The sequence below is a fragment of the Dendroctonus ponderosae genome, unplaced genomic scaffold (assembly GCF_020466585.1).
Source record: "Dendroctonus ponderosae isolate FM_Combo_2020 unplaced genomic scaffold, Dpon_F_20191213v2 Dpon_F_20191213_1, whole genome shotgun sequence".
Classification (NCBI taxonomy): domain Eukaryota; kingdom Metazoa; phylum Arthropoda; class Insecta; order Coleoptera; family Curculionidae; genus Dendroctonus; species Dendroctonus ponderosae.
The window spans coordinates 49,659,106-49,678,378 of NW_026017110.1; the positions used below are offsets into that span (position 1 = coordinate 49,659,106).

The 19,273-nt window shown below is 41.0% G+C and overlaps 7 protein-coding genes across 13 annotated transcripts; 5 read left to right on the plus strand and 2 right to left on the minus strand.

Annotated features, from left to right (window-relative positions):
- The first annotated feature begins 2,815 nt into the window (after positions 1-2,815).
- Positions 2,816-3,826, plus strand: LOC109543436 (non-structural maintenance of chromosomes element 1 homolog). The gene is made up of 3 exons (XM_019913153.2): positions 2,816-3,066; positions 3,117-3,574; positions 3,625-3,826. Exons 1-3 carry the CDS (start codon positions 2,970-2,972, stop codon positions 3,769-3,771), a joined length of 702 nt encoding a protein of 233 aa, XP_019768712.1. The 5' UTR covers positions 2,816-2,969; the 3' UTR covers positions 3,772-3,826.
- LOC109547035 (fatty-acid amide hydrolase 2-A) lies at positions 3,780-6,678 on the minus strand. 6 transcript variants are annotated; one of them, XM_019918250.2, is made up of 9 exons: positions 6,612-6,678; positions 6,470-6,555; positions 5,419-5,817; positions 5,068-5,364; positions 4,921-5,010; positions 4,641-4,872; positions 4,385-4,532; positions 4,178-4,330; positions 3,780-4,124 (listed from the first exon to the last, which is right to left on the minus strand). In XM_019918250.2, exons 3-9 carry the CDS (start codon positions 5,801-5,803, stop codon positions 3,837-3,839), a joined length of 1,593 nt encoding a protein of 530 aa, XP_019773809.1. In that variant the 5' UTR covers positions 5,804-5,817; positions 6,470-6,555; positions 6,612-6,678; the 3' UTR covers positions 3,780-3,836. The 6 variants fall into 6 exon arrangements, with proteins under 6 accessions (XP_019773809.1, XP_019773807.1, XP_048526348.1 ...); XM_019918248.2 differs by having other exon boundaries at positions 6,320-6,555; XM_048670391.1 differs by lacking the exon at positions 6,612-6,678 and having other exon boundaries at positions 6,320-6,609.
- A 79-nt stretch (positions 6,679-6,757) lies between these two features.
- Positions 6,758-7,812, plus strand: LOC109547041 (signal recognition particle 19 kDa protein). Its single transcript, XM_019918259.2, has 3 exons — positions 6,758-6,960; positions 7,082-7,217; positions 7,474-7,812. Exons 1-3 carry the CDS (start codon positions 6,890-6,892, stop codon positions 7,723-7,725), a joined length of 459 nt encoding a protein of 152 aa, XP_019773818.1. The 5' UTR covers positions 6,758-6,889; the 3' UTR covers positions 7,726-7,812.
- Positions 7,813-7,889: 77 nt separating this feature from the next.
- LOC109547037 (putative carbonic anhydrase 3) lies at positions 7,890-12,977 on the plus strand. Its single transcript, XM_048670392.1, has 7 exons — positions 7,890-8,025; positions 8,083-8,233; positions 11,419-11,457; positions 11,823-12,126; positions 12,174-12,276; positions 12,434-12,661; positions 12,713-12,977. The coding sequence occupies exons 2-7, from the start codon at positions 8,167-8,169 to the stop codon at positions 12,890-12,892; spliced, it is 921 nt and encodes a 306-aa protein (XP_048526349.1). The 5' UTR covers positions 7,890-8,025; positions 8,083-8,166; the 3' UTR covers positions 12,893-12,977.
- Positions 12,925-14,226, minus strand: LOC109543425 (serine/threonine-protein phosphatase 6 catalytic subunit). Its single transcript, XM_019913137.1, has 5 exons — positions 13,943-14,226; positions 13,596-13,883; positions 13,377-13,531; positions 13,214-13,326; positions 12,925-13,156 (listed from the first exon to the last, which is right to left on the minus strand). Exons 1-5 carry the CDS (start codon positions 14,108-14,110, stop codon positions 12,966-12,968), a joined length of 915 nt encoding a protein of 304 aa, XP_019768696.1. The 5' UTR covers positions 14,111-14,226; the 3' UTR covers positions 12,925-12,965.
- A 228-nt stretch (positions 14,227-14,454) lies between these two features.
- On the plus strand, positions 14,455-15,307 carry LOC109547042 (mitochondrial pyruvate carrier 2). The gene is made up of 4 exons (XM_019918260.1): positions 14,455-14,737; positions 14,815-14,855; positions 14,913-15,109; positions 15,167-15,307. The coding sequence occupies exons 1-4, from the start codon at positions 14,653-14,655 to the stop codon at positions 15,210-15,212; spliced, it is 369 nt and encodes a 122-aa protein (XP_019773819.1). The 5' UTR covers positions 14,455-14,652; the 3' UTR covers positions 15,213-15,307.
- A 363-nt stretch (positions 15,308-15,670) lies between these two features.
- On the plus strand, positions 15,671-19,273 carry LOC109547039 (AMMECR1-like protein). Of its 2 annotated transcripts, none has more exons than XM_019918255.2 (4): positions 15,671-16,003; positions 17,382-17,698; positions 17,753-17,988; positions 18,052-19,273. In XM_019918255.2, the coding sequence occupies exons 1-3, from the start codon at positions 15,783-15,785 to the stop codon at positions 17,917-17,919; spliced, it is 705 nt and encodes a 234-aa protein (XP_019773814.1). In that variant the 5' UTR covers positions 15,671-15,782; the 3' UTR covers positions 17,920-17,988; positions 18,052-19,273. The 2 variants fall into 2 exon arrangements, with proteins under 2 accessions (XP_019773814.1, XP_019773816.1); XM_019918257.2 differs by having other exon boundaries at positions 18,055-19,273.

Sequence of the window (19,273 nt, forward strand, 5' to 3'; positions counted from 1 at the left end):
AATGTACAGAGTGTCCCAAAAGCCCTAAAAGTATCAAAGTTGTGTTTTTCTAAATGAAATACCCTATATATTATTGCATTTTTGGATTCTCTGAGAAAAATAAATGTTTGTTTTAATAAGATTTATAATGTCTAAATCTAAAGCTTTTTTAAATAATTCGAATTTTATCAAAATCTAATATTATTTTTATGTGTCAAATACGTGATTCGTAGTGCATTGTAACAAGAAATCATAGTTTATATCTGTGGACATCTGGGGGGCCAATTTTAAACCCATTTCTGCCAATCCACCTGTTTTGAAAGTTGGCATTTAAAAATTACCGAACTTCGCAGTGATAATGAGGCGGAGCTCCATCCAATTGAAGCTACATGTGGGTTCTAATGTTGAAAGGGACTTCTTCTAATAATATTGAGAGATAGTTTATTAGAAACTGGGAAACATCAAACCAGTTAGATGTCCTTCAAAAAAATAGGGTCCAATTAAATATTGGCCCAGTATTCCACCCCACACATTAACTGACCACGTATTTTGATTTTTCATGACTTTGTATACGCGCTGATTCGTATCAGAATAATAATGAAAGTTGTGTCTATTCACGAGACTGTTATGAAAAGTATATTCATCACTAAATAACACATTTTAGAAAAACTTTTCATTTTCTGCCACTTTATCTAACACCCACATGCAAAACTCAGTTCGGTTTTCAAAATCATTTGCATAAAGTTCTAGGCAAAGCTGAAGGATAAAAGTTGTGCTTTTTGATAATTCTGGAAATACTTGATTGACTAATGTTAGTACTTTTGGATATGAGATTTTGACTAACATTCGGAATTTCGATAACTGAACCAATTATCGTAAAAACATTTTCTTCATCTTCAGTGGCAGATTTCCTTGTAATGGGTTCTTTATAATTGACACTCCCACTTTCCTCAAATTGGTTTAATAAGCGCTTAAAAACTGTTGGCTTAGGATCATTAATTTCAGAAAACTTTTGAGCATAAACTCGCGAAGACAATAAACAATTTTTATGACATCCTTCTTAGCAACTTAGTGAACTTAGCAACACAATAATAATATTAAAATAACGACCAACACGTCTACAATTACAAAAAACAATACCACTCTAGCTATCAAAAAGAGACTTTGCAGTCTAAACTGACGAATAAAATAAATGATTTGACATGTGTAAATGGCATAGGCAACTTAGATACATTGGAACCTTAAATTAAACAACGCCAAATAGTGCACAGAACGACTATTTGACGTATTTTGTAAACATGCAAAAACTTAGCTATTAACATCCTAATACCATTCGATAGGTAATTGAAAATTGCATTTCCTGGTAAGTTAAAAAATATGGGGTTGTATTTAAATTAATCAAGTTTGAGCCACTTAAAGTTCTTATTTGATTAGTTTAAATGTGTGGACACCCTGTATAACATGGTAAGTTTATTATCATTGGGATATAAAATATTATATCTTGTTACACTTCACTATAAATTACGCTTACATAACTTAAATACTTCTAAAGTATTTGACACGTGAAAATTAGATTAGATTTTGATTAAATTCGTATTATTTAAAAAACCTTAAGATTTAGGTATTATAAACCTTATTAAAACAGACACTTGTTTTGTTCAGCGAATCCAAAAATGCAATAATATACAGGACATTCCATTTAAAAAAACGCAACTTTGATAGCTTTTGGGACACCCTGTACATTACAAAAATATTTTTAAAGTGTGCGCTCGGTAGGCGTCGGACAATTCATAAAATAATACTTTTTAAAAATGAAACGTTTTAGCCGCGCGTCTCGGAGTTACGCTGTCATCGCTGAAGACCACTTAAAAAGTTCGAAAGGCCCAAATTACCACAGTAATAAAGTTTTCCGTCGCTGTGATGCTGCGAGCAGAAGAAAACAATGGATCTGCCATTTAGGCATTTTTTTAAAACTGTATTAAATCTTGAATCAGGATCGGACGTTTGAGTAGACTTTATAAAACATATCAAGCTTCAAAAGTTAAAAATTTCAGAAAAATAGAGCAAAAGATCAATTGAAAACATCTTGTCAAGCTCAAAGGCTACGGCTGATTCAAGCAATCACCAACATGCTCCAAATTGATTGGTAAATATTTAAAAAGACATATAGCGACAGCATGCTGATAAGGAAATTAACAATTTTAAGTCGTTAATACATACAGTTTAAGTTAAACAATTACACGGAGCTATAGGGAGCCCTTCGAAAAAGCAAGAGTCTGCAAAACAGTTCAACAAAAGTGTTAAGTGCTAGCTCCAACGCTTTCGTGTGGCTGGGTAAGCTAGCCGTGTTTAAATTTTCGGATAAGAAGGCACTTGTATAGTGTTTAATCAAACTGTATATATTAGTACAGCCAGGTAGGCTCGAGTTCTTCTAAATGGTACAAATCGTTTTATGTCCATTTTACAATTTTCTTCTTCTTTAAAAAAATGAGGGATGCAACCCTTATATAGGCAACCACCTCTACCGTAATTTTGACCAACTAGGCGGCGTTGCCAACCCCTATTCTTTATTTAATTAATTAACAAAAAGCAAGAAAAGTCTAAAATTACTCCCTTTCTCGGGGCAAAAATAGCCAAATCCATCAAGAAGAACTTGCTTTATAACGATGCCAAATATCCTCCAAAAATCATTATTAAATAGGGATTTTGTTTATCGTAGCTTTATTTTAGTTGTATAATATGGATTATTTAGAGTTTTATTGTAAAAAATACCAATACATATCTATGCAATTGTCTCTATTTTTTTATCCAATAAAAGGTAAAAGAAAATTGAATATGGATTTACCCACAGACTACATACCATTTTACCTATAACCTAACTACCATATAAGCCTTGTTCTATGCATTGTATGTAGTCTGTGATGCATTTTACCTAACCCCGTTTTTCCTTTGCTGTATTATAAACACTTGAATTTACATTTAATTAAAAAATGCATATCGACCAAAGATACCTGACTCAGTACCTGATAAAGCATGGGGCGATTTCACCAGAGCAGGCCTTGAAACACTGCGAAGGCATCCCTGGAGGTAGGCCTGACATTCGGTGGCATCGAATCGCACTATTCACCCCTTTCCAGCCCCCATTAGGGACATTACGCAGCTGAAAAATACCGTTTTGGCCATAAACCGGGACATTTCCAGGCAGGGTTTCAAGCTGGTATGGAAGTTCTGCGAAGTGACCAAGCAGGAGCTGCTGATTTGGACGAACACCAAGCGCGACGACATCGCCCTCCATCAGCTCAGTTTCACCCCCATCGAGTTGCAGTACTTTCACACAATAATGGAGGAGATTTTGAGCGACGAAAGCCACCGGTTGCCGTATCCAGCAGTGTTAAACCTTACATCGGGCCTCACAAGCCAGTTTTCGCGCGACAGCGGCCAGAAGGCTTTCCAATCGTGGGTAGCAAACGGCTATTTCGTGCAGCTGGACGACTACGTCTATTTAGGCCCAAGACTCATTGTGGAATTCACCACCTACTTGAAGTCCAAGTTTCCCGAGCAAACGTGCAAGCTGTGCTCAGAGCTGGTATTCACGGTAGGTTTAAAGGGGCTGGTTTAGGTGAAGTCAACTTGGGAGTTTTCTAGGGCAAAAGCTGCAGCCTTTGCCACAAACTCCTGCACAATTACTGCTTGGATAAGTATCTGGCCAGAGAAAACAAGTGCCCCTCCTGCAGGAAGGCTTGGGTGGAGCAAACAGATGAAGCGGATGATTGGAATGGGAGTTCCGAATAAAGAAAGTGCAATTTTCATCGGCATTTATGCAAATAAAACATCAGTAAGCTACCTGCACCAAACTATTACTTATCGGCCACAATAACGGGGGGCACAAAGCCGCCAAACTCCCTCTCCAGCTCCTTTGCGACTGCCAAACACAGCCGGTCTTGATCGGGAGCGGCCACCACTTGAACCCCCAACGGAAGCCCCTCTTTCCCCAAACCCATGGGCACTTGAGTGACCGGGAATTTCATGGTGTTCCACAAGGCGAAACAGTCGAAGTTGTACGGCCGCAAAAGGGCGGCGTTATGGTAGCTGGCCGGGAATGGGGCTGAAGGGTACAGCAGAACGCTGTTATCGTCCAGTTTTGTCTGCAATTAAATTTCCGGATTATTTGATGCCGGCCCTCCTTCCAAGGGCTTACCAAGAAAGCCTCTTTTAGAGACTGGGTGACTTCAACTGCCCAAACACTGTTCACAGGTTTGAGGAATCCGTTGATCAGATTGAACACTGTGGCCGTAGTAAAGTCGCCACCAAACAGGAAATGCTTGATGATTTCCCAGACGGCGTTCACCTGCTTGAAAAACACCAAACTGAATCACCTCCATCGGGGGTTAACGCTCATTCTTACATCCCCTTCTCTGTTGTTGAGGTCCTTGCGGAAATTCTTCATTTCCAGCGACATCCAGTACTTCCACAGCTTGTACTGGTGCTGGAGCTGCTCGAACACCAATTCTTGGGGCTTTTCCAGGCAAAGCCCCTCCAAATGTCTCACGGCCCTAAATACAGTCACAGTAAAAAGTGGTGTGCTGACGCCGTGTTAACTTTGTGAAAAAGCGATTTTTGCCTCAACCATTTAGAACTGGAGTTAGCAAAAAAAAACCCACTTCAACAAAACGGAGTGCATTTCCTCCCTAAACGGGCTCATCAGGGGGTCCTTCGGGTTGGTCACATAGTAGACCTTCAGCTTCTTAACCGGCACCTGTAGGCCCAGATTGAGCCGATCAGCGTTGCTTCCAGCCAGCAGCTTGATGAAGGGCAGCAAATCATCCACATGTCTGGCCAAAGGCCCTACGCAAACCATCGTCTCTTCTTCCTCGCCTGTCCGATATGTTAGGCCTGAAATGTCCGAGTGATTAAAAAATTGCAGCTAAATGCGCCCGGAACCTTTGGTGGAAACGATGCTGTTGCTGATTTTGTGGCCGAAGACGCCGCACATGAAGGCGGGGATCCGGGCGGAGCCCCCGATGTCTGTCCCTGGAAATAACGCGCAAGATTACCTGCCGGATATGCGGCAGAATTAAAAACTCCTACCGACTCCTAAGGGAGATCCGCAAGCCGCCAGAATGGCCGCTTCTCCTCCGGAGGAGCCGCCGACGTTCCTGGTGGTGTTGTAGGGGTTTCTGGTGAGGCCGAATACGGGATTGCTGGTTTCCTGCCACAGATTCAACTGGGGCACATTGGAAACCCCCAATAAAATAGCTCCCGACTTCTTCATCGATTCTATGCAGTGGGCGTCAAACGACGCCTTTTTTCCCTGTCGCTTCTTTAGCCCGAAGGTCCATGACAGTCCCTTAGCGGCCGTGGATTCCTTGCTGGTGAACGGGACGCCTGGAAAGCGCGCAACTTACTCTCATTCACCCGCAATCCCACACCCAGGATTACCAAGGAAGGGTTTATCTTGAAAGTCCACCTCCTGGATGGTCCCATTGGCGATATCCTGATCAATCTGCCGAGCTTCGCTCAAAGCGTCCTCGAATCTATTGTCGACTATAGCGTTTATTATGGGGTTCACTTGCTGGATGCGCTCGATGAAGGCTTCGACTACTTGCACGGAGGTGAGTTCTCGCCGTTGAATCTTCCTAGCTAAGGCTGTGGCGCTTTCCAACACCAGCTGGTTCTTCACTTTCGGAATGTATTCGCGTTTTGAGTCGTAGTAGATGCCAAACAGCCTGTCTATCAGCAGGTCCAGGTAGTAGCGCAAGCACAAGAACAGCTTGAAAATGTAGTAACGAGCTTTGCTCACTTTGGTCGTCTTCACGTCCATCATCCTGGCTGTGTGGTCTGGAATATTGCAAGAATGAGAACAATGACAATGCAAATAAGAGAAGAACCGTCTAAATTAATTCAGGAACTCGGAAGCAAGCGAACAGGGAGCAATTATCATTAAAACTTACCTGATTTTGATCTCCGATAGAAGGGCGACGTGCTGCAGCAATTGCTTATTATCAAGGAAGTGTTTTCGCATTTAAAATAAGCCGCATATTAGCAATTATGCAAAAAACGATTAAAATCCCCTTGCATAAACATTATTCAAGAGGCTGCTAATTAATGGAATGAAACAGCACAAGGAAGTAGCAACAGTTAATTGAAAAATTTGGAATGTACGTAGACCGTTTCTAGGACGAATTCCGCAATTCAGGGCAAAGTAAACGGTTTAAAAACATATCAAGCTGGAGGGAGCGAGTGCAAGCAGACTTAACAGCAACTAAGGGGTGCTACCAGTGGTTGCTAATTATGAAAAACCGCCAACTTTACCGCGAAAACTACGCACCTCAATACTTACGTCTACGTGTGTGAACCTTCACCATGCTTTTAACCGCATCACTTTGAACTTTGTGTTTAAAGACACCGAAAATGTGGAAACGTGTTGCGCTGTTGACAACCTTGAGGAACACTACCGTTCTTCGCATAAATAATTAAGAGTGCCACTTACAAATGTTGATCGCCTATTCGGTAATTTTCAGGCACATCCGGCCTGAGTCTGCACAGCTCACAACAGGCTCATCTCATAGATGCTATCTTCATAAACAATTTTTCTGTGTTTTTTGAAAAAATGGGTAAATGACCTGACTTACTTGTCTGAACTGGAGGTTATGTTTTTGTTGATTGTGGCATTTGTCAACCCAAACCAGCACAGCGTTGCCAGCAGGATGCCAAAGTTGTCAACTCTCTAGTGGTTTTCAGGTATTGCAGCAACTGCTTCAGAGGTGTTCTGTGTGCTTCAGAGGCAAAAGTGAATAGTGCTTGACAACAGTGCTTGATTAGGTGACGTTTTCCACGTACATAACCTGCGAACTTTGGCAGCTGTTTGTTGATTATTCCACTACAAAAATTGGGAGCAAATTGAAATCCAATGGCTACTCATTCAGGCGCCCCAACGCTCCTGCAGTGGAGCCCCGATAAAAAGCACAGCGAAAGAGAGAGGTTAGTGTGGGCTACTAGACAGGAATTTGTCCGTAAATCCTGCCTTGGCAATGCAGCGAACCCCCTAGGGAGCCTGCCCTGGATCTATCGGTGTATTTAACTGGGATTTGTTTGCTTGCAGATGGATTTGTATATATCCTGCCTATATCAACAGCAAAAAGACTCTGGCTGAGGGCAGGCGGATCCCGAAGGGCAAATGCGTGGAAAATCCCAATTTCCAGGAAATACGGGATGTTCTTGATGCGGCAGGTTTAAATGTAAGTGACATCGAACTAGCTTTCGTCGATAAATGGTTCTGAGAATCAGCACACTTATCTGTCCAATGTTTTCTGATACCTACTCTGTGCTGCTTTAAGACCATTCCCTTAATGCGTGTAGGGCTTCCTGGAAAATTCTTCTGTGTTATATTATTGAACCATATTCAGAGCGGACTTTCTACTTTTCGTCATCATAAAAATGAAGCAAAATTTGAACTAAACAAACGAAAGAGGTTTATTTTATGTCTTCTTTCAGGTGCTAGTGGAAAATAAGCTTTATAGCAGGGAACGCAGCAAGGAGCTACTCTATAGAGGCCGCATTCGTGTCCAATTGAAGAACGATGATGGCACTCTATGCAAGTCTTCATTTCCCACGCGGGACAGTCTCCTGCTCCATTTGGGTGATATGATTCCCAAGTTGAAGTCACGCCAACACAAGTCGAGCTCAGAGCAGCCGGCGCAGAGCTCGCAAGGCAAGGGGAAAGGCAAAGGCAAAGGGCGAAGGTGAACGGCTGAAAACAACAAATTTGTATAAAATTTCTAAGGATTTTGTTCGTATTTTGAATGGATGGTTGTATTAAAGTCAAAAGAAATATTTAGCTAGTTAATATTTCTCCAGTATTGTACGCGCAACTAAATTCCCACAAAATCGCGACACGCGAGAATGTCAGTTTGACTAATTTTCCTATCAAGCTACTGAAACCGATCTATGAATAATAACCAAAACTCGCGAAAGTCTTACACACGGAAAGCACAGTCGGTTTAGTCACTTTACGGGACAAGCCGACTTATTTCCACTAATAGATAGGTGAGCCGACATATCGGCTGTATGTGAGATTAATAACACTTTCCTTCCACTTGCAAGACAGTTGTGGTGGCCAACCATTGTGCAGCGTTAGTGCGTGAGCGCCCATGCGAAGGAATTATAGGCTTTTTCAAAAGAGCAATTATGGTTCTATTAGCCGGTTGCTTTGGTTGTGAATTTGTGGTTTTTGTGTTCCTTTTAAGGCTTTTTGGTAAGTATTCGATAGACAATTTTCGATGCAGACAATCGAATGCAGTTTAGAGAAAACTAGTCAATGTGCTTCTGATAAGTTAATTATCCCAACTGGTCCGCGAGCGGTTTTTCTGAAAGGGGCCATAAAAACCATGCTTTATTAGAAGCAGTAACAACAGTTTTTCAATTAAAAAATGCATTTTGCATAAGCAAATTGGACGCGGCGGTTTTATTGCATTGAGGAGTCGGGTTTCAAAAATTGCAACTTAGACTTGATTACCTGAGTTCGAGCTTACTGCGTTGATTTTCCATTGTCCTTGGCCAACCGAATCCTCAATTGCATGTTGAAAACTTCACGTCAATTTCAATTGGCCCATTCATCTTTTCTCGTGTCCATTTAACTTATTTTGTCTATACGCGGCGGGTTTCCTACTAATAAGGTCCTAACATCGTCTTAATCGGTTACAATTTCCTTAATTGTCTGGCGTTATCGCTCATTTGCAAGATCAAGTAAAGGCTTATTTTCCTGTTAGTTCAATTTGTGGCAATTAATGCCGAAAAATCATGTCTGAAGGTCCAATTCGTCAACTTGCCTTCTTATGTAACCAAATGGTAAAGGCCGGGAAACATCGCACACAAAATTCACTTGAGAATAACTTTAACTGATCAGAGCTTCTAGAACAAATGCCTTTTTGTTGAGAAAAACATGCGTTTTTAGGCAGTTTTCGCTCAGATTTCAACGAAAAAGCTCTACAAGTTGTTATGTTAAATAGCGGCAAAACACGATTTTCCAACTTCTCAGAGGGAATTCACATGAGCATTAAAAAAAATTTAAAGGAAATGGGGCTGGAGAGTTACAGGCACTTTTGGTCGAAAAATTTAATCTGAATTTTCCCAGAAAAAAAGCATTTCAAGTTTACTGTTGTTGAACAAACGCATTTTGCTTTTCAAAAGCATTTTTGCTAGTATTTTTTTACCTCTGAAAGCACAAACACTTTTGGATCAAAAAACGTAAAAGTCCATTGAACTCGACAAGAGGATTTTAGCTTTTCAGTTCTTAAAAACAAGCATTTTTAGTGAAAAACTGACTTGTTTTAAGGTTGTTTTGTGACTTGTTTTTAAGGTTTTTGCTCAAAAGTGTCGGTTCATTACAATACTCTGAAAATAACAGGCACTTTTGAGCCAGAAAATCGTAAAAATCCAGTAAAGTTTTCTGAAAACCTCCAGTTTAAGTATTCGGTTGCCGACGAAACGCATTCGTATAGTACCGAAAAGCATTTTTTCTTGAAAAAGTGTCGGTTATTTTTTGGTGTCTTAATTAAATAAAAAAAATAAGCAGTTTCCCAAAAAAAAAATTCAACATTCAGTGCTGCAAAAAGAAGCTTTCCTAGTACGATTTTCCCATTGAATCACACCATAAAACGATAAAGCAACAGAAAAGGCACATTACTAATTTCCTAACGACTCAAAGTCTTGAAAAGTGCGATTTTTTCAAGTTTTCCAACTTCTTAGTGAATTTCCTATAAGCATTAAAAAAATTGAAAGGAAAAGTGGCTGTACAGTTACAGGCACTTTTGGGCCAGAAAACGAAAAATTTAATAAGAGTTTTCCCAGAAACCCCCATTTCAAGTTTCCTGTTATTGAACAAACGCGTTTTCCTTTTCAAAAGCATTTTTGCTACTATGTTTTACTTCTGAAAGCACAAACACTTTTAGTTCAACAAACGTTAAAGTCCATTGAAGTGCAAATCAAAAGGATTGTAGCTTTTCAGTTCTTAAAAACAAGCATTTTTAGTGAAAAACTGTGACTTATTTTTGAGGTTTTTGCTCAAAAGCGTCGGTTCATTACAATGCTCTGGAAATTTGGAGCCAAAAAATCGCAAAAATCAGGTAAAGTTTTCTGAAAACCTCCAGTTATTCCATAAGTTGTTCCATCGGATCTTTACGTTTGGTATCCTAATTAAATAAAAAAATAAGCAGTTTCCCAAAAAAAACATTTTCAACATTCAGTGCTGCAAAAAGAAGCTTTCCTAGTACGATTTCCCCAATCAATCACACCATAAAACGAAAACGCAACAGAAAAAGCACATTAGTAATATCCTAATGACTAAGTCTTGAAAAAAGCGCAAAAATTTCGGCACCTAAATCTACTTGATTTTTTGCAACATAATTTCAAAGAATCGCGTTTCTGTTTAAACTATCCGAAATCATGGGAAAAGCAGTGTTAGAAATGCGGTCAAACATGCGCCACTATCAGTAAGTAACAAAGGAACATGCAATTGAATGGTTTGGAAACATTGAACAATCAATAATTGCGCTTCGCCCATCAAACCTGATTCGAGGAAAATGAAAAACTGTAAACGTAAATTCAGCTAATCGACTGTTCAAGATCGAATCAGTGCTTATTGCCAAATAGGCGATAATGCACGTTCAATCAGCCACCTAATTAATACGCGTATGCTAAGTAACACTTATTTAATTAGGTAAATTAGACGGATTTTGTAAGCTCCGAATGGGTGGATGGAAGAACGAAATATAAAAAAAGCAAGGCCAAGGACATGGGTGGTCAAATTGAATAACATATAAATGGTTTTTCGATTCGATTTGCTTGATCTGTATTAAGATCGGCTCGTCAGTCGTTACGGGCGGTTGATTGCAGCTCAATTCTGTTGCTTTCATTAGGCCAAATTCATCATTCCTCCAGAGTTAAGCGTTTAATCGCGAAACAAAGCAACTTGGTTCGAAAGTTCGGTCTCCTTTTACCGAACACAAAAAAAATTGGAGCGACACTTTCTACAACACCAACAGCTAATGGCAAATAATTATATTACAGATTTCACTCAGTTTGGGTATAATTGAATGATCAAACACGGCCAAAATGTGCGAATTACTGTAAATTTCTTCACCCGAGAGATGAACGATTCGCGAATTAAATGCGTCATTAAATCTGTGTACAAATCTCGATGACATGTTAAGTAAGGGGGCATTAATTAAATTAAATTACTAAACAACATCACCAGTGCGAAAATTCAATTATAAAACTAGTGAAAGGGCAATTATTGGCATTAAAATCACCAGAATTGACGCACAACGGGAAAGTGGCGCACAACTGCAAGGATTTATGCGGAAGCACCGTAAAACGATTGCAAATAAATCACCCTCTATATATGGGTTTGCAGGGATCTAATTCGAGTTAATTTTTCAGGTGCACAATGCCAGGACTTCGGGTATGAAGGAGCTGAAGGTAAGTTGTGGATTTATTAGTCTGAAGTTGATACCTTCGTGTAAACGACTAGACAAACGGTTCTTAACGAAAATTCCAATTCCACCAACACCTCAAGTCTTCATTTCAGGGCATTCAATCAGCTTTTTCACACTGCTGATTTTAATGAACTTTCGCTCTGATAGCCTTACTGGATAATGCTTAATTAGGGAGCGGATTTTTAACGCGTGATAGACTCCGAAGGGGCAAAAAAACGAAACGAAATCAACCGCAACTCTATTATACAATTTTACAATATCGCAGATTTATATAAACTAAAACGCGGTCATCAAGGTTGATAAATGACCGCATGAATCGAAGCGATTGACCAGAAAAAACGTTTCCAGGCCCGTCCCATTGGGGGGAAAAGTACTCGCAATGTTTGGGGAAACATCAGAGCCCCATCGACATTGAAACGCACAGCGTGATTTGGATAAATTATCCAGAGCTGCATTTTGAGCAGTTCGGGGCGCTTTTGAGGAACGTTTCCCTGGAAAACAACGGGCATACAGTGGTAATGAAAATATTGTCAGGGGAAAAGCCCAGGATCCATGGCGGGCCTTTGAAGGGGGTATACGAGTTCGGGCAGCTGCACTTCCATTGGGGCCCCAACGATACTATTGGCTCGGAAAATCAAATCGACCACCACAGGTACATTTCAGCGTCTTCAATTCACTCAGCAAACAGATTTTTTGCAGCTTCCCCTTGGAGATGCATGTCGTGATGTTCAACACAGCTTATGGGCTGGAAAATGCCCCGAAAATAGCTGGCGGCCTTACCGTCTTGTCATTTTTAACTTCGGTAAGTATTTGCCAATGGAAAATCGCTATTCGGCACAGTTTAACCGGATCCGAAGCCAATTTCCTCAAATCGAAGCAATATTTACCGTGCGCGCGAGCTAATCAAATCGATTAGTTGTGGCTGTTTTGGATTAAAACATCGGCCAAAATCATTGCAGCTCAGCCCGCTGAACAATCATCAATACGACAAATTCGAGAACGGTTTGCATCATGTGGAGCAGCTGCTATCGGCCAACACGATGCAGAATGTGGGGTCTTTGGACGACTTAACAACCACGCAAAGAAGAACCTACTTTACCTATGAAGGCTCCTTAACAACCCCACCATGTTCCGAGGTGGTTACCTGGATAGAGTTTGTAAAAACCATTCCACTGTCCAAAGCGCAGGTAAGCGTAAACAATAATCACTAACCTGCGGTTTAAACGACTCAATTCCAGGTAAACTCATTTCGGATGATCGACACAAAAAAAGGCCGCCTGACTCACAACTACAGGCCAATCCAGCCGATCAACGACCGCAGGATTTTCTACCAGAACTCCTCACAGTCAAACCTTCAAGGGTCTTTGGCCCCAGCCATGGCCCTCTTAGCGGCCCTGTTTCTTCTAATCAATACATAGCTTGGGAGTGAAATCTAGTTTCCTACAGAACATGTGATCAAATGTAATTTATTTTAGTTAATAAACAGCCGCTCTATAAAAAGTACGGAGTGATATTTCTACTGGGAATGACTCGTTCGCAGTCGGGCACTGCGTTGAAGATTTTTGGCTCGATTTTGTCCGTCGACGTGCATTCGAGTATGCTGGCAATGTTTCCACAGCGATAGCAGTAGTTGGGGGCTGACCATACTGTGACTAGCTTATCATCAAACATGTACTTAATACCTGGAATTCACAAGTTACGCTGTACCTACGGAAAGGAGTGAGGATCGGAGAACAAACCTTCATGCACCAACTGATGGGCTCGGCAAATCAGTGAAAGTGCGTTAATGTGCATGAAATCGTGCGTCACTTTGGCACCAAACAGATAGCCAGCCCCTCGAGGACTCGTAGCCCTGAAAACATTCTAATGTGGACAGGAAGGGCGTTTTTCGCGCTTTCTCACCATGACTCCACCTCATCAGGATCGGACCATACCAAGTCGCAAAAGGCCCCTTTGTGCGGAATTTCTTGGTCCCTTTGCAACAGTCTGATTTGGTCGATTGTCTTGATGTCAGGGCTCAAGCCCCCGTGGACGCACAATATTTTTTCATCAATTATCTGCAAAAACCCCCGGTTGTCCCGTCTTGCTCTTATACCTATGTTGTTTCCGTTGACAACTTACTGCAGCCACTGTAAGTAGATCGAAAACTGCACAGCAGTACTTCCAGGCATTCACATTGCCATACTTCGTCATACATTCATCGTAAAAACCGTAGACTTGTGTGATTTGCCTGCTCTCGTGATTGCCTCGCAGCAGGGTGATTTTATTCGGATATTTGGCTTTCAACGTGAGCAGCCGGGTAAATGTTTCTAAGCTATAGTAGCCTCTATCCACAAAATCCCCCAGGAAGACGTAGTTTGTATCGGGCACTTGGCCGCCTTTCCTAAACAGTTCCTCTAGATCATAAAACTGAAAAACCACCACAGTTTAGCACCTGCCGCGGATATAGATGATATTAATCCATTCACCTGGCCATGTATATCGCCACAAACAGTTGCAGGAGTAGACACAGGTTGAACATTGGATTCCTCCAATAAAATACTGGACACAATATCACATAGTTTCTTCAGATCGTTTTCTGGTAGATATTTACATTGTTGTGCGATTTCGATCCAGGTATCCAATTCCGCAGGCATTGTAACAGTTTATCTTTGTTTAAAAAAATTAGTCGAATTTATTGTTTAACTAAATGTCACATTTATGAGGATTTGACAACTGAACTGGCTGACTTAGCGGAATTAGATTAAATCAAAAACTGGGGTATTTTTGATACAATCACAACGTTGCGGAGGGCTTGAAAATTAATAGTAGTCGTAGTAGAATCGAAATATCGCTACCACAAGTTGACAAAAAAACAAGCCGAGCTCCGCTCATTACATTTTCTGGACAAATATGGAGTGCATCAAGCGGTAAGAGCCAGAGGCGCATTAATAATAAGCAGTTATATTTAATGGCTTCTACCAAAATATGGCAATATTGGCAATGCTGCATTTAGTTCACTGACGAGTGAAGGTGACAGATAATGCAGATAACCTTCAAACATCTCCCTATTATCTTTATTCATTAACTTATTACGCAATTTAAAGATAAAAGGGGGATTTGTCTGGTTAAAAGCACCCCCAAAGTTCAAAAACACGACTGGAATACCCCAAGCTGCCACATTTAACCCTTCAGTGCAATGTCGGCAATTTACACCAAATGCATTTCAGCTGTTGACAAGTTTGTGCCCCAAAAGCTTCAGCCCTTGTGGCAGCATCCTGCAGGTGGGTTTAGGACTTATTTAAGCCAACCAGAAGCTTTCTTGCTAGCAAAATCCGTAACTATAAAACCGTAATTTCAGGTCCAAAAACGATATTTTTCTGGGCCCCAGCCTTCAAATGGGTTAGTAGACCGAGTATTTGAAAACTGCGGCCTGATACGAACCGATTGATATTTCAGGGGCTGGTATTGGCAGGCGTAGCAGACTTGGGCCGACCAGCCGAGACAATCAGCCCCCCGCAAACGGTGGCTTTGGCCGCAACCGGGGTAATTTGGTCCAGATACTCTCTAGTCATTATTCCAAAAAACTACAGTTTGTTCAGTGTTAATGTGTTTGTTGGGGCCACTCAGCTCTATCAGCTCTACCGAGCTGTAAGGTGAGTTGAAAGTCTGGGGGGTTTTTGGCTGTTATCGAGAGTTGTATTGATTTACAGCTATCACATGGAGCAGGAGAAGAAGACAAAGACCCTCGCTTTATAATAAGGGGGCCCCCAGCTGCAGTAACTCGCTTACGTTCTGTGATTTATGGTTATAAAGTGCACGCGCTCAAAATATATATTTTTAAACTCGTTAAACTGCAGTTTTAATGCAGGAAATTATGGCTAATGAATGGCTAATTATTTACTACCACTGGACAAGGAAACCATAGAGAAAGACCAAGAATGAAACAATTAAAACGGGTTTCGGAGCCGCGTTTTTCAAACTTCAGTGATGGCAGTAGAGATTCGACTAGCGGCATCTGTGGAGCAGTTGCATTTGTTCCTCGAAAAGGCCTTTACAGGGTCCGCAGAGTTCAAGCTCTAATATATATATTATATTATATATGTAAATATAAATAGAGCTTCCAGTTGAAAGCTGTTTCTGACGTTAGAAGACGAAAGTCCTTAGAAGCTCTAGCACTAGGAACTGCGGCAACGTCGATATAGAGCAGCCAATCGAATAAGTCAGAAAACATCTGACTGTCGTGTTTTCTCATTCAGCTAGACGTCAGTTCAGTCAGCTGTTTGTGTGGTTCAGTTCTAGTGGTTGTGTTGGTTATTGGTTGGAAAAATGGCTGCGGGTTGCTGTGGTACCAAAAAACAGAAACTAAACAATTCGTCGGCGGTGCCGATCTGTAATGGTACCACGTCAGCCCCAACCAATGGACTGATCAGCAATGGCATGGGAATGGTGGCCATGCCAGAGATGTGTTTTTTTTGTTTCGACGTGCTTTATTGCCATTTATACAATTTGGCGCCTCCGAAGACACCTACATTCAGCAATGATGCATAGTAAGTGTTTTGTTCCGGCTCCAGTCGGGTTCCATACGTGGTTTCGTGTTAGAACCAAGGACATGTCAGAGGTCATTCAATGCAGGTTCAATAGACGATGTGAATCCTTTGTTCTTGTTTTCCACACAAGCATGTTTTGTTTCAACTGACTAAGTTAAGTAGGCTGATCTAGCAACTGGCTCATTGGCTGTGTTCCAAATATTGTGTTTTTATGGTCATCTTTTCTTTGATTCCATTCCAATGCAATTTGCCTGAGCACTAATTACTAACTAGCTAAAGGTGTCTTTGCATTCAACAGCTAAAAGTCATTGATTTTTATGCATAGTAGATATTTCCCATGATAGTGTACTCAGAAGTGAAAAAAGTGGGTCTTTGCGCGGGAGTTAAACGCACGTGGCCTACAGGGATCAGATAATTCATAAGAGTTTTAGGTGGCAATTACAAGAAAACAATAAAGTATGCAAAATTACAACACAATGGAAATGACCGTTAGTCAAATTATAGTAAAGGGAAATTGACTCGTTGAGCACTAGTAAATTCGGCAATTTCTCGTGTTCAGGGTTTTGAAAAGCGAAAATAATGCTGCTAATAAACGGTTTACACTTAGAATAAATGGTGCAAAGCAGTTTGATTTGCAGCACAGAACATACCCCCGGGGGGATATTTTGTGATTTGCAGGAAAATCGTCCTGAAATTTCCTAACCTATATTTCTTGTACTTTTACACATAGATAAAGACGAGTAAACAGTGGCCAGTGGCGTAAACAGAAAAGTTCTGCAAATCTCAAAGATGAATTTTTTTCCAAGATACTTCCACAGAGTGCCTTTTTGATGTGCAAATTTTGTCTCGCTCACTAATCCAAAAAAATTAAAATTGAGTACTTACGAAAAAAGTTGAGTTTTCACAGAGAACAGAGTTTTTGAGAGTCTGTAGCGTGTCTGTAGTGATTATTCACTACTTTTTTCTGTAGAAAAACTAATTTTCTAGCTTATCAGATCGCATTTGAAGTTAACAAAATTCGTCATCCCAATGATGTACGGGCAAAAATCAGTACTTTATAACCTGTTTAAGCCAAATTCTCCTTTTGGGGAAAAAGCTGTTCAATAATATATGACCAAAGTATCTACGAAATGTGTAAGAAAACCTGAATTACAAAGAAAGATACATTCAGAAAAAACAGGCAATTAACCAAAACGCACAGACTCCAGTAAATTAAATAAACACGATGTCTACAAAATGTGTCGATTTCTTTAAAAGCTTGCAAAAGTTGATTAGAACAAAACAAATCACAATCAGATTTAAACACAAATGTGACACAAAGTGTGAAAATATCTGTTGACTTTTAGTTTGACAGTTAAAAAAATCATTTTTTTTTCAGTCCATTATTCGTGACCTGGAAAATCGGCAAAGACAAACGTTTGCGTGGCTGCATCGGAACATTTAACGCAATGAATCTCCAGTCCGGATTGCGCGAATACGCAATCACAAGTGCATTTAAAGACTCGCGTTTCAGTCCGATCACTCGCGACGAATTCGCCAAACTTAGTGTCTCCGTCTCGATTTTGCGGCACTTTGAGGATGGCGAAGATTTCCTAGATTGGGAGGTTGGAGTCCATGGGATCCGCATCGAGTTCATTAACGAAAGGGGCATGAAGCGAACCGCAACTTATTTGCCGGAAGTTGCTTCCGAACAAGGTAGGATTTAGATCTGGCAGGGCGAGGAAATGTGCAATTTGGGGGGCTTTCCAGGGTGGGATCAAATGCAGACTATTGACTCCCTCCTGCGAAAAGGCGGGTACAAGTCGACGATTTCCAGCGACATGCGGCGCACTATTAAACTCACTCGCTATCAGAGCGAACAAATCACCGTTAGCTATCAGGACTATATGAACTACTGGAACAGCCAGCGCTGCTAGCAGATAGTTTGGGGGCGTCCGGTCTCTCACGTTGCGCCCTCAACAGTCGAAACTCCCTCCTTTCATCATGTAAGTATTCCAGTAGCTGACACGATAGATTGGTAATTTGCACCAAAAACCGCCTACTTTCAGCAGCCATGTTCATACGTAAACTCGATGCCGCCACCCCCAACCTTTGTGGTACTGCAGCCGCCCCTTTCGCCGTTCGGCTCAACGGTGACTCATCAGTACGTACTGCCCGCCCCCATGCCGCTTTGGTGGCACGATCAGTGCCCCCGCAATCCTTCCTGCCAATCCCCAGTCGATTTCACGTCTCCCACCACTCCCGACCCGCCCTACTACCAAGGTGGCCCCCTTTTTCCCAAACACAAGTGACCCATGCGGTGCCTTATGCGTTTATGTTATTGTTCAAAGTTATAGCAAAGCCCCCCTCAAAAAGCTCGCGTAGTTTTCCATTTTGTTTTTAAATGTTTCCTGCCACGTCCAGAGTAACCCGAAATTTTAGCTTAGGACCAAATAATGTGTTGTGAGTGTTTACTTGTAGATATTTTAGGGTTTAATGCTTTATTGGCAAGTGTTATTGCACGGTTCATCAGTTGGCCAATTCCAACTGGAACGCAAAACAACGAACAAGCTGGGCTGTTTTGCAGGGGGTTGAACAATAACATCCATAAGGCACAAGAAATACACTGGTTTAATCTGCAAGATTTTATTACGGGGTGTCTGTCGCTGTTTGGTTTCGCTTCGCGCCAATTTGCCTCCAAATTCAAATTATTTTCTCGTGAAAGTACTATTCTCTAGTGGCCCGATTTAACGAACACCCTGTATGGACTTTCAAGACATTTCGCCGGCTTACATTAAGCAGAAAAATGTAGCATATTTGAAATCGCTTGCAAACACCGAGATGAAATGAAATGGGGGATGAAATGGGAAATGAGACCCCATAAAGTCCTTCTATAACAAAGTGGAGACTAAAGTCTGTTACACTCTTAATTAACTTAGGGCCTGATCCAGATGATTGCATTAATGAATTAACTGCTAGGTGCCGGTTAGTCACGTAGGTTTTATCCAGTTAATGTACATAAATATCCAAGGAGAATTTCGCACACTAACACATTCATGTGGGCATTCACCTTAATGTCCAGAATGCTTGTAAAGGGTGTTATTTTTATGGGTTGCCTGCCTTTAGACAGTGGTGAATAAAATGTCCGACCAAATCAAGTGTTATTTAGCTCACAATTGGTTGAATCATGTGTGAAGTGAACGCTTTTCTTTTACTTAAAAATCATCACTGCCATCTCATACCACATAGGGGTAGATAGAGGTTTGAAACGTTTTTTTTTTTTTTTTTTTT